The sequence below is a fragment of the Corythoichthys intestinalis genome, chromosome 16 (assembly GCF_030265065.1).
Source record: "Corythoichthys intestinalis isolate RoL2023-P3 chromosome 16, ASM3026506v1, whole genome shotgun sequence".
Lineage (NCBI taxonomy): Eukaryota > Metazoa > Chordata > Actinopteri > Syngnathiformes > Syngnathidae > Corythoichthys > Corythoichthys intestinalis.
In genome coordinates this window covers 18,175,022-18,190,364 of record NC_080410.1, presented here as the reverse complement: position 1 = coordinate 18,190,364, position 15,343 = coordinate 18,175,022, and the positions used below count along the sequence as shown (strand labels likewise).

The 15,343-nt window shown below is 38.3% G+C and overlaps 1 protein-coding gene across 18 annotated transcripts in view; it reads left to right on the top strand.

Annotated features, from left to right (window-relative positions):
• The window catches only part of nfixb (nuclear factor I/Xb), a 253,102-nt gene that overhangs the window by 182,005 nt on the left and 55,754 nt on the right, over positions 1–15,343 (top strand). For all 18 annotated transcript variants that reach the window (XM_057861280.1, XM_057861290.1, XM_057861285.1 and 15 more), the window contains one exon: positions 14,493–14,558. In XM_057861280.1, the coding sequence (XP_057717263.1) occupies positions 14,493–14,558 (66 nt within the window). The remainder of the gene's footprint in view (positions 1–14,492; positions 14,559–15,343) is intronic.

The following is a 15,343-nucleotide window of genomic DNA, read 5'->3' as shown; positions in this document are numbered from 1 at the left end:
CCTGTTGATTCTACAGCAATAAAATGATTGCGCAGTCTTGGATTGGTGTTTTAAGACATCGTAATTGCCACTTTGTTTTCTTTTAAATGGAGGATGTGAAGCTGCTGGTTTAATAGTTAGGGAGTGGTTGCCAAAATAACTTTCAAGGAAAAGAACCAAAAATAGTACAAAGGGGAAATCCAGCCTAAAGCAGAAAATCCCGGTGTTAGTTCCACAATTTTGGAAGGCCAGATCTTCATTTGTGATATTAAATAAGCCATCGGTCCAGACGTCAGTTCTTTAATGGTCTCATATTAGTAGTTTGCCAGTGGTCCAGCTTCAGCATCCTTAGTGTCTTCCTCCAGATTCATGACAGAATGTTATAAAATGTCAAAAACTGAGCAATTTTTTCTCTAAAAAATGTTATATGTGATTTTTTTGTTTTTCCCCCCTCATCTTTTTCAAGTGGACAGTACGAAGAAAAAAGGACAAGAAACCTTTAAAAAAAAAACTTTCTATGGCTTTCATTGATCTCTTTGACTGCCATTGACAGTGCTGGACGTCCAATTTAAATGATTTGGATGTCTAGCATCTTTAGAGTCACTGAAAGATGAGCGTTCACTGTGAATCCTCCCTATTTTCCCTATTTAAATGAATTAGACATCTATCATTGTCAATGGCAGACAATAAGTTAAACACTATGAAAACAATAACTTAGTGTTATTGGGGGCCATAACCAGATTATATTTCTGTTTTTATTCATTTTAATATTATTTCTGTAATGGCCCTAGGGGCCCTGTATCACATTTACTGGCACTAAACAACTTCGAGGAGGACGGTGGGAACCCTGCCGCACAACAAACTTCAAATGTGCTACCTGCTTAACGGCATACCGCTTTCTCCATTAGTTAGATTGTCATATGATAATTTTTCACCACAATTAGACTCATTACCTAAATGCTATTCATCCTAAGCACACCCACAGGAAACTGCAAATGTTGTTCAGTCAGACTGCAGACAACCAGGAGATCAGGGCTTTACGACACTTGCGCAGGGCCCCATGGGTAATGCACTGGTCCTCATTAGAAAACGTGGTCCACTGTTAGGCAAAACACTACCTCTTTTGTCCACTGGCATTGTCAAAATCAACAAAGACTGAAATTTATTAAATGTTGCTTCAATTGAGCCTTGTGTTAACTAGAGGTGGGAATCTTTGGGCACCTAACGATTCGATTACAATTACGATTCAGAGACAACGATTCGATTATAAATCGATTATTGATGACACCCACAAACCCCCCAAGTTATTAGCTGCTTTCAATGTTTCTTACATTAGTTACAAAAATTGTACAAAAAGCCTCTCAGGCTTAAATAAACGACTATTTCAGTATCAAATTAACAGTTCAAATCAGTAAATAAAATATTCAAGTCCCCATTCTGTATCAGCAGCTTTAAACTACATTTAATTAATGTTGTGAATCAAAGGTTAAAGTTGTTTAAATTGCTCCCATTATTCCATAATTTCCCTTCTGTCTACTTTAGACATCTGAAAGTTTTAAAACTGTTTTAAAGATAGTTTCAAGTTAAGATTTTGCCGATTTAGGAGTATTTTAGATAAAAAGTTAATTAAATTCGCTACAACAGAGCCTTCTAGAGAAGTCTCCTGCTTTAAGATGGCGGCTGTTTACCAACGCCGGCAAGTCTGTTGTTTCGCATCTAGTTTCAATACATGTGCTGCTAACGCCATTGAGTCTGTCATTTTGTTTCTAGTTCTGTATACATATGATATCTATTATCTACCGTAACATGATATGGACGTAGCTTGTAGCGGCTGTCGGCAGCAGTTAGGTATTCCTTTTTTTATCTAGCGGCAGGAGTTGAGCCAGAGCCGTGAGTTGAGCATTGTCATTAGCCGGGTAATGACAAGCATGATGTTTACTCTCGGGACGCAATGCGGTCCGTTCCTCATTGCGTCCATAAGATCGCGCTGACTGTGTTTTAGTTCCGCTTTACTTGACATATTTCAATAATCGGAATTTGGATGTTTGTGAATCGTTCTCGAATCTTGCACGGCCGAATCGCGAATAATCAAAGAATCGGAAATTTCGCACACCTCTAGTGTTAACATATGTGAATTTTTAGACCAAAGAAGGACCCAAATGCAGGGAAACGGGGAGGCAAGGCGAAAAAATGTTTTAATATTCGTGTCAAACAAAAACGCCAAGTACAAACAAAAAGACTGGGAATCAAAAAGGTAAGGGTCAAACAGAAATCAGGAGTATTAACAAAAACTGTGGATCAAAACAGAGGAACGAGGGCTTGGACAAAGACCTAGACACTGGGTGGATACTTGGATAGACACATGGATTGACAAATACAGACGTGGTGTAACGAGACAATGAGACACAGGTGGTTGATACAAGAGCCAGCAGATTCATCAAGACAAAAAGAGCAGGCGACAACAGGTGAAATCTATGGGTAATCAGGATGACCAGACACACTAGGGCAAAATCTTAACAAAACTCAGTACATGGCATGACACCAAATTTTATTATTATTTTTACCAAAATAGTCACTTGCCCGAGAAAGCATTTAAAGAATGTTGAACAAAAATAAAATGCAAAATCTCTGTATTACATATATTTTTCTTTCCCCCTATTTGTGCTGTCAGCACCCAAATACAATGTAACTTCACAAAATAACAAACTAACAATCTTAAAAGACCCTGGATTCTCGATTTCCTTAATCGCAAAAAAAAAAAAAAAAAAAAAACATCAATAACAAAAAAAAAAACTCAAATTTTATTTTTAATCACCAGCAATTTAAAAAATCAAATACATTGATAACATAGATTTATCGCCCAAGCCTAATATATTGATAAAAAAATATTTGCCCTAAACTTTCCAAAACTAGAATTATCATGTAGAACCGGAGGAGTGACGAGGTAGAATATGAGGATGTGGAGTGGGTGAAGGAGGAGGTGGATGAGGAGAAGGGAAAAAAGATGTTGAAATGAAGTCCAATAAAAGAGCCGAGTGAACATCTGTGTGGGATAGCCGTGGGGATTAGGAGGGTTTGGAACATTTTAAGCGCATTAAAGATTTAAAAAAAGGGTCAGAATGTTTAGCAACATACTGATAAACCTCTTAAGCGAAACCCAATTGGAAAGGCTGGTTGGGTTTCTTTATCCAGAGGCTAGTAGATGGGAGGGGGTTCAAGAGGCTGAGAAAATTGAAACACATACAAATGTGATGCTATTTACTTATTAGCCACTACATGAAGTACACCTGCATATCAAGTGAAATACAATGCTGTGTCAAACCTTTGACTTATCATGGAAAATGTTATGTTTGGTTGGACTGTCTTTTTTTCTTCAGCGCAATTGACTATGATCGATATCCAATTACAATAGTCTCATGCTCATAAAAGTTTGATTGATTGAGTGGTCGGTCGATCGATTGACTGATTGATTGATTTCAAGCAGTAATAAAGAAATACAACAAGAGGGGAAAAAACAATAACACTAATCATGATTGTAACAAAATAATAACAAAGACATACATATGTACAGGCCCGTTCCTGACCAGTTCGGTGCTCAAGGCAATATATTTGCTGGTGCCCCCCTGAAGCAATAGCTATTTTCAACACAAATATTTACGCACTCACACTCACACTGTACTTCCTTTTCCACTAGCAGTTTGTGTGGGAAGGTATTGGACTTGGTGCGGATGTGGACAAGGTAGCTGTAAAAGGGATATACGGTGGTGGAAAGAAAAATTTTTGAAAGAGTATATACAAAGAGAAGGAAGTGGGATGTTACATTATCTTAGTCAAATAGCTGTTGATTGTGAAACCAGCATGACATAACCATAATAGCGCCTAACGTGGCACCTTACTGTACCTGGCTCAATCAAGTGTTCGGATCCGGCCACCAATATTGACGGGCGAGGTTGAAAAATAAAATAAATTCATGAAACACTGCAACTAACTACACATGACCATCTAATAGTAATGAATAGCACAATTTAGCATAAGGTAAAAGTGCTTCACATCACATGAAAATCAGCAAGACACAATTTTAGTCCCCCATACACTTCATCCAACTTTCTCTAAAATGGGAGAGGGAGTAAATTTAACTGAACCTCATCCACAGCTGGCTGAAAATTGAAAATATTTCTAAAACAATAGGCCTGGCTAATGATTCAGTATAATTTAGCTTTAGCAGTATGTAGGGATGGGAATTGATAGGATTTTTACGATTCCGATTCCATTATCGATATTGCTTAACGATTCGATTCTTTATCGATTCTCTTATCGATTCTAATTTGGGGAAAAAGAAGAACAAACGTTTTGATTGGCATCGAGTTTGTTTAATCAGAAGTCACAACCTTACAAACTCACAATGAGATCAAAGAGGCCCAAAGCCTCAATGTTAACTGTGGCAATAAGTGGCAAATACACAAGAATGTGTAACATTTTACTGAAACATTTATCTAATAGAAATAAAAAATATTGGTATATATTGGCAGATAGGTTGTTGTTCTGCCTTTGGCAATATGTGTTAAAGCAGGGGTCCCCAAACTATTTCCTGTGAGGGCCACATAACTTTTCCCTTCTCTGATGAGGGGCCGGGGTCAGTTTGTAACAGAAAAAGTGTGACGATTGCAGAAGTGCATAAATGTAAAAAATTATTGTTTTTCAGAAAGCCACAATCAAATAACCCTTTCTGGATTCTTTATAATAATACTAATTAATAATAAAAACACTATTAATTAAATAGATAATAACCAAATAACCCTCTCTGAATTCTTCAAGGAAAAGGCCAGGAAATAAATAACACGATTGAGAAAAAAAAAAAAATTCAAAATGGCCGGACCAAATGTGGAGGCGGGCCGTATTTGGGCCGCGGGCCGCAGTTTGGGGACTGCTGAGTTAACGTGTATTATTTTACCATTACATTGAATTGCATGCCTTTTAGTTTTTGTGGCGCTTACACGCTCAAGTGGGGGCGCCCTTGCGCTTCCTCACGCGAAGAACAACGCGCTCACGTGAAGAAGAGCGTGCTTACACCCAAAGAAGAAATGCCGCATCCAAGTGAGTGAGAGTGTTAGTGAGAGAGGGAAACACTTCTACGAGCCTACGTTTTTTGTTAATGTTAATATCTACAGAGGCAACGCCTGTATGTATCATCTTTTGTGTTGTTGTTGTTGTGTTTTCACTCGCGATCGGACACTTAAATCCAGTTGTGTAGTGGTTTGAACGATGTGCTAATGCTAGCGAACGAATGCTAACCATTTGTTATTACTGTTATTAGCAGCTAATCATCTCTGATTTACGTTGATGCAAACCTGTTTGTTATTGGGGACAAAATTGATTTGTTTCATTTCTATTCTTAGTTTCACTCTTCAAGTGATGGTTGAATAAAGTCAGCAAATTATACCAACGTCTTCTGCATCGTCATTTGGGAGTTTAGCTAGCTGTATAGCCAGGACTGAGCCTTAGCCTCTCTGTGAGGACAGCGCAGTCGTATTCCCTCCTGATGCAGTTATCTCCACCTTGCAATGACTGCAAGTCGCTTTGTTGTAATTTTTCCTCGTGAAGTGAAGACACACTTTCGAGTGTTTTAACCTACGTGCTGTCATTGTTATGTTTATGGCTGCAATGCTCGTGCTTACCCGTCGTAACCTTTCATTTTCACACTCTTTCCTGGTGAAGTGTAGTCAAACTTTGGAGCGAGTGGTTCTTGGCGCCATGCTAGTTTGATGCGTCTGGACAACAACACACGTCACGACGCAATACGCGTCTTTAAGAATCGTTAAAGGGATCGTTAAGGCTTTTTCATCGTGATGTCGAGGCCTCGAAACACTCGGAACCGGTTCCGAATTGGAATCGGATTTCGATTCCCATCCCTAGCAGTATGTCATCAAAAGTCTTTGTAAATAACTGCTAGCTTGCAATTGCGCTAAGTATATGTGTTGATGCAATTAAAAAAAGTTTTTTTCATCACAACAAACCTCTTTTTCACGTAGATGGTCCTCTTCTTTCTTCATCTTTCTAAAATGCATCCCGGAGGGCATTTGTCTTTTCATGACGTCATCAGCGTTACGTAGCTTAATTGCGGAGGCTAAAAATAGAGATAGATTAGAGACTGTGGTGAAATTACCGCATCAAAGGAAACAGTGAAAGAGGCAGAAGGCGCATTAGAAAAATGATTTCGTTATTAAAGACTGATTACAATATGTATTGTTGTTCTTTGGTTTTATTTTCTTGTATAATTTTTTAGAATACTACTATCATCTAATATTATTTGAACAGTTTTCTTGACGTCCTTTTGGAGGCTGCGACGCCCTAGCATTTGCCTAGCCCGTCTTATGCACCGCACGGGTCTGCATACTGTATGTAGCTCAAAAAGGAGTAAGAAGAATCCGAGCTTACATAAAGTTCATGAAACATCATGCTCAAAATATGAAGTAGTTAATCATTCATTCATTCATTCATCTTGTTCGGGTAGACCACTGCCTGCTTAAGTTTGGATGATTTTTTATTTTTTTTAAAGTTAATTTTGAAAATGCTGAATTTTCCATACAGATCTTGCATGCGAGCTCTGTGCACTTGTCCTGCATGCTAAATCCCACACATGCAAAATTCCCCTTTGTGCTTCAATGTTTCCATCACAACTGGCCGTAGATGTGTGTACACAACACCACAACTGGATTCCCACATTTACCCAGAGTCTGATACTGAGCTGTTGCCGGTACCCACACACTGTAGCTGGAATGACAGGGTTTGGACCAGCACTGCTAGATGCCATAACTCATCCAGACAGATGAATAGGCAGCTAAAGAGAGTGGCAGAGGAAAGACAGATGAAGTGGGTGAGAACAGTGGTGGACTTGTCCGCAGAGCTTTCAAGCCGTCGGAGTACGAGGCCCCTATCATTTGACTGTGAAGTGAACCATGTCTGCATCTGCGCAGCTAGCCCTAAATGACACTGTACACAGAGAGCAGAGGCACAGTGACAAAACCAAAAGTTGACAGTCACAGCAGAGCTGTTGCCTGTTTCCATGTTTGCATTTGAATATTAAAGGCTTCTGAAATCAAACTTGCTTTACGTTAATCTATGTGTCTATGCAGTACTTACACCAAGTCTGACAACAGGAACAGTTGGAAGAATACACTGCTCTGTTGCAGTGTTACTGTGCTCCAATGCACAAAACAATGTCTATAAGCTCATGTTTGAATGAGTTGACACTAAATATACTACCGGATACCTTGTATTTTTCTATGGAATAAGGAAGCTGAATTTCCATATGCCAGGCAGGAGGTCTAGACTAGAAGACGAGCAAAGAGGAGGTTTTTGGATGTAGTTAAAGAGGATATGAAGGTAGATGGTGTAAGAGCAGAGGATGCAGAGGACAGGGTTAGATGGAGACAACTGATACACTGCGGTGACCCCTAAAGGGAAAAGCCAAAAGGAAAAGAAGAAGACTGCGAGAAAGAAAAAGCTTGTTTAATAGATTATAAAAAATGATATACCGTATTGGCCCGAATATAAGATGATGTTTTTTGCATTGAAATAAGATTGAAAAAGAGGGGGTCGTTTTATATTCGTGGTCTAGACATTATAACCATTCACGACGCTAGATGACGCCAGATATCATTGAAGCAATGTTCTGTTATGACAGATCTCAGCTACTCTCCCCATTCACGACGCTAGATGGCGCCAGATATCATTGAAGCGATGTTCTGTCATGACAGATCTCAGCCACTAGTATAACCAGTTTGCATTATTTTATTACTATTACTATTTTATTACTACAGTTACAGTTATATTTCACTTTGATGGTTAATGCAGTTATTGTAATTTTGTTGTTTTATCACAATAGATTGGTTTATTTACATTTCAAAAACCAGAAGCCATTCCATACGAATGTGAGTGCACTTTAGTTTACATATTTAAATGTTCAGATATTAAGATTTGAATGAGGCAAAATAACATGCTTTTTCTCTCAAATATATTGTTATAATCATTTGTTTATGATGTACTGTAATTAATTTCTGTATAAAAATTAATTTGGTGTTCAAAAAGTCTTTTTTCAAACTTGAGTCTTGAAAAAGAGGGGGTGGTCTTATAATCAGGGCCGTCTTATTTTCGGGCCAATACGGTAAAAAAAAAAAAAAAAAATTCATTTTTGACATGTAATAATACTTCAAAAAGAGCCTGTATTTTCAGTAAGTAGCCACCCTTACTACTTTTGCTAATCAAATGTGAGTATGACGGATTGTCCGTCATTCCTTGTGACGTCATTATCACCGTACTCATAATTACATGCATCTGCGCTCGAGACTCATCAGAGTGTATACAGTATGTTAATATAACTGATGTTACAAAATGGCTGTGCTCATAACCGGTGTCATTTGATGTGCTTAAACATTTTTTACTCCATTATTGGAGGTCTAAAAAAAATTTAATTTGCATCCTGAAATACTTTAAGCAACCGTCTTTCACACAAGGGTCATTTATACTGGACTGGACTCTCTCCCTTAAAGTTTATCAAGAAGCTAGTAGTGGATGTGCTACTCTTAGCAAAACTGGAAACAGTTTCAACACAAACATTGAAATTCATAGACTTTAAATACTCAAAAGCTATAATCTGATTTTCTGACTTAATATTAGAATAACTGATAACTACATGAAGAATATAATATTCTTTTCTCTTTTATTTGATAATATTATTAGGGCTGTCAAACGATTAAAATTTTTAATCGAGTTAATTACAGCTTAAAAATTAATCGTAATTAATCACAATTCAAACCATCTATAAAATATGCCATATTTTTCTGTAAATTATTGTTAGAATGGAAAGATAATACACAAGACGGATATATACATTCAACATACTGTACATAAGTACTGTATTTGTTTATTATAACAATAAAATCAACAAGATGGCGTTAACATTAACATTCTGTTAAAGCGATCCATGGATAGAAAGACTTGTAGTTCTTAAAAGATAAACGTTAGTACAAGTTGTTGAAATTTTACATTAAAACCCCTCTTAATGTTTTCGTTTTGATAAAATTTGTAAAAATTTCAATCAAAAAATAAACTAGTAGCTCGCCATTGTTGATGTCAATAATTACACATTGCTCATGTCATGGTGCTTAAACCCATAAAATCAGTCGCACCCAAGCGCCAGCAGAGGGTGACAAAACTCCAAAAAACACAAGTAACAAGTGGCGGGCGGGGCATGTGCGTTAATTACGTCAAATATTTTAACGTGATTAATTTAGAAAATTAATTACTGCCCGTTAACGCGATAATTTTGACAGCCCTAAATATTATGTTTGATAATATTATTTCTCTTTTATTTGATCACTCTTTTCTTATCTTTTATATACGGGGAAATAAACTAAGCACATTAGTTTCACAGAAGGTTTCTTTACGTGTAAGAGTTTGTAATGCTCAAATACTCAAGAAAACCTTCATTGGAAAAAAACAGAAAGGCCATTTCTGCCGCCTGCACTCGTCGTATGTGTATGTATGAATGCGTACACTTTAAATGCCTCCATTAAAGCTGACAATGGCTCCCCGTGAGTGATTGCGTGTTTGTTTTTAACAAGTTCAAGTGCCTCTTAATGATTTACCCCCATCACTTTTGTGTCATTGAGCGATGAAGTGTGATTTTGAGTATGTATACATTTACCTGGGTGCGAGTTTTAGACATGCAACATGAAAAATGAATAGCTTGTATCAACCTTTGTGTACATGTGTGAGGAGTACATCAGTAGGAGTACACCGTATTGACCAGGCAGCATAATGTGTGTGGTAAGGGTGATAACATGGTGTATTTTGTGGCCTCCGTGTATTTGTGTATTATCTTTGGAGGGGCATTACCAGGGGGCCTTGGGGTGACTGTGTGCACTAGATAAGGGTGATTCATCTGTGTTTCAATGTGTGCGCGTGTGTGTGTAATAGCTTTTTTGTAAGGAACTGAATCTATGTTGTGTATATGCGGGTGAGAATTTGAATGTGTGTTAATAGACGCTCTTGGGGCTGGCTCCAAGCACCACAGTGATGTGTGAGGAGCAAATGTGCGCGCGCACGCGTGTGTGTAATAGGTGATCTTTACGAATGTGCACACAGAGCCGGCAGATATAAGACGCTTGTTGGCATTACTTTTTCCCTGCTGGTGGTCTACAGAGCATCAGGAGGAGCAAGAGGCTCATCACAATACATAGGCTTCCTATTGTTGAAGAGACAGAGTAGAGTGTCTCTAACCCCCAACTCTATTAATGAGCCCTTCTGACTTCCCTTGTACCTCATCCAAGGTTTAGACACAATAAAATGTGCACTGGATCATAAATGGTGTTTCTAATGTTTTGGATACGTGTACCTTAGCAACACAAAAAGTGGGCAAAACATTAAAAAAAAATTCTTCTGACTGATACAGGCCACATTTTGTGTCTCATTTAATGTATTTTATATCTTTGAAATGCTTGTCTTTGACCGCATGGACCAATTATTGTATAGGAGAATTTCAATTGGATTTAGGCCATGGGTCAGGTTAGCCGCTCCTGTCCTCAATATGGATGTTTCAAACATTATATTACAATTAGACCTAGGGCTTAGTAGTGTGACCTACAAATAAAATCAGCAAAAATTTGGGATACAATTATTTCCGTTTTTTTTTTTTCTCTCTCAAAGGAGACGATTAGAATAAATGAAAGAGACAGCTAAAAAAAGAAACTTTCCAGTAGGGGTGTGACAAAATATCAAAATGGTGATATATCGTGATACTTTGTATCTCAAAGGTTATCATATGCTCCTGCCAAGAATCGAGATAACGTTTTAAAAAGGTGTCAATGTCGGAATCAAAAAAAGAACCAACAAGTTGTTACTAAAATCTTCCACATAAATAGTGTCTCACTTAACTCTAAGGCTGCATTAAAGGTGCACGACGCCCAATCGATTTAGACTGGGAACGTTCGTTCATTCCAAACCAGAGCATTCGCAGTCATTCTGTCTGATTTTCAGGGTATTTACAGGTCACTTGCGGTTCATTTTAGGGCATTCACAGGTCATTTGCTGTTTAGTTTGAGTCACTGCCTATTCATTTGGGTGATTCCCAGGTCACTTCCTGTTCTGTAACTCAAAATAAACAGGAAGTGACCCATAAAATACCCCCAAATCAACAGGAAGTAACTGAACATCAACAGGTAAATGACCTTAAATGGCCCAAAATTACCTCATTGCCTGGCAATGGCTGCCACTGACAGCCATAGACGTTCAATCCGTTTGAAGTGGGAGGGATGGCAGCGAATGAACGAGTGTTCATTCGCTGCCACCCTCCCAGTTCAAATGGATTGGACGTCTACTAGTGATGTACTCATTCCAATTCACAGCAGAAGCTTGGTTTTCTAATTATTACCAAATTGGCCCGAATATAAGACGGTGTTTTTAGCATTGAAATACACTGAAAAAGAAGGGGTCGTCTTATATACGCGGTCTTTATACATTATACCCTTTCACAATGCGAGATGGCGCCAGATAGCATTGAAGCGATGTTCTGTCATGACAGATCTCAGCTACTCTCCCCATTCATGACGCTAGATGGCGCCAGATATCATTGAAGCGATGTTCTGTCATGACAGATCTCAGCTACTCTCAAGTTTAACCAGTTTGCATTATTTTTTTGCAATGTTTTTCCTTATCCAGATTTGTTTTAAGACTACAGTTACAGTTAGACTTCCCTTTGATGGTTAATGCAGTTATTGCAATTTTGTTGTTTTATCACAATAGATTGGTTTATTTACATTTCAAAAACCAGAAGCCATTCATTTACAAATGTGATTGCACTTTAGTTTACACATTTAAATGTTCAGATATTAAGATTTGAATGAGGCAAAATAACAATGCTTTTTCTTTCAAATAGATTGCTATAATCATTTGTTTCGAAGTAATGTAATTATTTGCTGTATAAAAATTAATTTGGTGTTCAAAAAGTCTTTTTTCAAACTTGAGTCTTGAAAAAGAGGGGGTCGTCTTATAATCAGGGCCGTCTTATATTCGGGCCAATACGGTAGCTGTTTGTAGAATATCCTAGAAAGTATAGTGCAGGGGTCCCCAAACTACGGCCCGGGGGCCGGACCCGGCCCGCCTCCACATTTGGTCCGGCCCCCTGAACAATACCAGAGAGAATTTTGATTTTTTTGTTTTTTTTTTTTCTCAATAGTGTTATTTATTTCCTGGCCTTTTTCTGTGAAGAACTCAGAGAGGGTTATTTGGTTATTCATTTAATTAATAGTGTTATTCTTATTTATTATTATTATTATTATTATTATATTTTATTATATTATTATTTTTATTTTATTTACTTTTGTTCCGTGAAGAATCCAGAAAGGGTTATTTGATTGTGGCTTTCTGAAAAACAATAATTTTTTACATTTAGGCACTCCTGCAATCGTTACACTTTTTCTGTTACAAACTGCCCCCAGCCCCTCATCAGAGAAGGGAAAAGTTATGTGGCCCTCACAGGAAAACGTTTGAGGACCCCTGGTATAGTGTATCGATAATCGTTGTATCGCCATATCGTCAGATCATCGTTATCGTGAGCTTTGTATCGCAAATCGTATCGTATCGTGAGGTACCAAGAGGTTCCCACTCCTACTTTCCAGGGCACTCATTGTCTGCCATTGACCACGCTAGACATCCAATTCATTTTGACTGGGAGGGGCAAATGAACAAACATTCATTTCATTAATACATTTTTTTTGAACAAATATTTGCCCCTGTATTTCGTTAAATTCATTTTGACTGGGAGGGCCGAATTGTTCATTCGGCCCTCCCAGTCAAAATTAATTGGACGTTTAGTGTCGTCAGTGGCAGCCAATGAGTTCAATGAGTGCCTTAGAAAGGGTTAAACGTTTTTTTTTTAGCTTTCTATTTCTGTATTTATAATTGTCTCATTCAAAAGTTGGTGTATTTTTTTCTATCAGTAAAAAATCATAAATAATTTGTGGGGGAAAAAAACTGAAATTCTATCTAGACCAGCCCTAGGAAAAGCTTAGGTTTTTTAGATTTGTCGTCTGTCTCAGTCAATGGCAGCCAACGAATTAAACGATATGAGTATGCTGGTCATACTAAGTTTCAGATAACTTTTACAGCAACATTGCCCTCACGGGACTGAATTCAAGCATCTCGCTGCACTCCATTAACACTACATAGATGTTGTCGTTTTTATCTTTAGGACCATTGGGTCTATGTAAAACAAAAACGACACTTTCGCAAGCATGTGTGTGTGTGTTGATTTGTGGGTGCCGTCAGCTAGCAGGAATGCATGGGTACCGCCAAACCTAAGATGGCTGCCAAGCGCTAAAATGGCTGCCAGGACACTGGAGAATGACATTATAGATAAAGAAATACAGAGGACAATGGCGGGTGATTGTAATGAGGACTGAAGGAGGGTGGTCAAAATATTGAAAATGTTGGTTATCTTCATGGGTTTCTCATCTTTTCTCTCTTAACCCAGAAGGATGAGGTGATTATGTTTGTCTCTTTTTGTTGTGTTGATGGGCAGCCGCAGTGAATGGTGCTGCAGTGGGCTGGCAAGTAAGCATTAATGCCACCCAAGCAAGATCAAGGCACTGATTTGGGCTTTGAGGACTTTGAGATTCTGGGGCAGAGTACTGGCTACAAGGGGACGTATTCTGGACTGGGCCAAATTTTCCTCTCTTGGCCCTCAAAGGCCTCAATGCCACTGTTCTGTGTGTTAATGGGCTTGAATGGTACAGACCATAAAGCGCCACAAGGCTGCTTTAAGTAGACCAAACAAGCGGAGCTGAAACAGGCACCCCTCTGCCCACCTTTCCTGATGCGATTTCACATAAATATAAAGCAAAATACTACAGACAAAATCTCTCAAGACAAAAAAAAAAAAAATGAATGTACATTTTTACTATTAACCTTCACCATACGTTCCACTTTTGGGGACGTAATATGAATTTAACCCTGATTAAGTTGAAACCTGATTAACTCTTTCATTGTTATTGACCATGATATCCTGTCATCCTTCTGCTGTTAATTTAAATGAGAAGATGATTTGAACTGGGAGAGCTGGCGTTCATTTGCTGCTAACCCTTCCAGTTCAAATGATTGGACGTCCTGCATCATCAATGTATCAGACTTTCAGTGTTTTTCAGGCTCATTTACTTCGTAACATAATACGTAATATTTAGTGAGTGCCTGAAAATAACTGAAAGCAACTACAATTTGAAAAGAACATAACACAACACATTGATTTCTCGAGTATACTTGTAAAAGTGTAACGAGTATCTAATAAACAACATAAATGGTTGTTAGAGCCCTGAATCAAGAAAAAAAATGTCAGTTTCTGCTTCATGAAGACACCTGTAAATATTTGTAGACTTCTTTGTGACTGCTCAAGCATTGGATTGGTTTTAGATTTGTATCCACCTGAAAAACCTTGCTTCCTTTTTTTTTTTTTGTTTCAGAACAATCAGGACAATCAGACAACTCAAACCAGCAAGGAGAGACAGATGTCAAGCCCCCGCCAAATGGTAAGTATGCATTTATGCACTGATCTCAGAATGTAGTGAGTTACACATGCTTGCATAAATGGTTTCAAATTACTGTCAGCATAAGCCTGTATAGATACACACATGTGCATGTACTACACCTACTGGACATAGAGGCCTCACGAAGTGCAAGCGTGTCCCAACGGAGTGGGGTCGGTTTATTATGGTAAGGAGAGCTGATGGTACTGTTGTGTGGGGATTGTGGTGGGCCACTCATAAATCACACTGACGTTATTAGAAGATGGGAACCACATGGCCGCTGTAGAGCTTAGGACTGACCTCATATGCTGTCGCCTCTGTGGTTAACCCTGACAGTGCTTGACTGAATGGAGAGCGAGGAGGGAAATGAGGAAGGGGCTTGTAGTGAGGAGATAAACAATGTAAAGAGCAGAGAAGTGATAGGCTGATGGATGACAGGATGAAATGAAATGAGGCACATTACATAGGAGCTACAACATTTGGTACATAAGGACAATCTAATGAGATATAATCTTCTCAGTATGAAGTGCATTTGTAGACTAACTAACCACAATTTACATGGTACCCTGTAGAGTGCAAAGGTGGAAATGTTAACTGAAGTTGTACAGTAACTAGGGGGGAAAAAAGCAACATTGGTAAGTAAAATGAGAAATTAAATCCCGTCGTGGTTTTTTTTTTTTTTTCGTAGAAGTGCACGATCACAATTTAACTGTTAATCACTGACTTTTGAAAAGCATGACCCTCCGATTTTGATTTTTGCTGATCCCGCACAAAACATGCACCTTTAC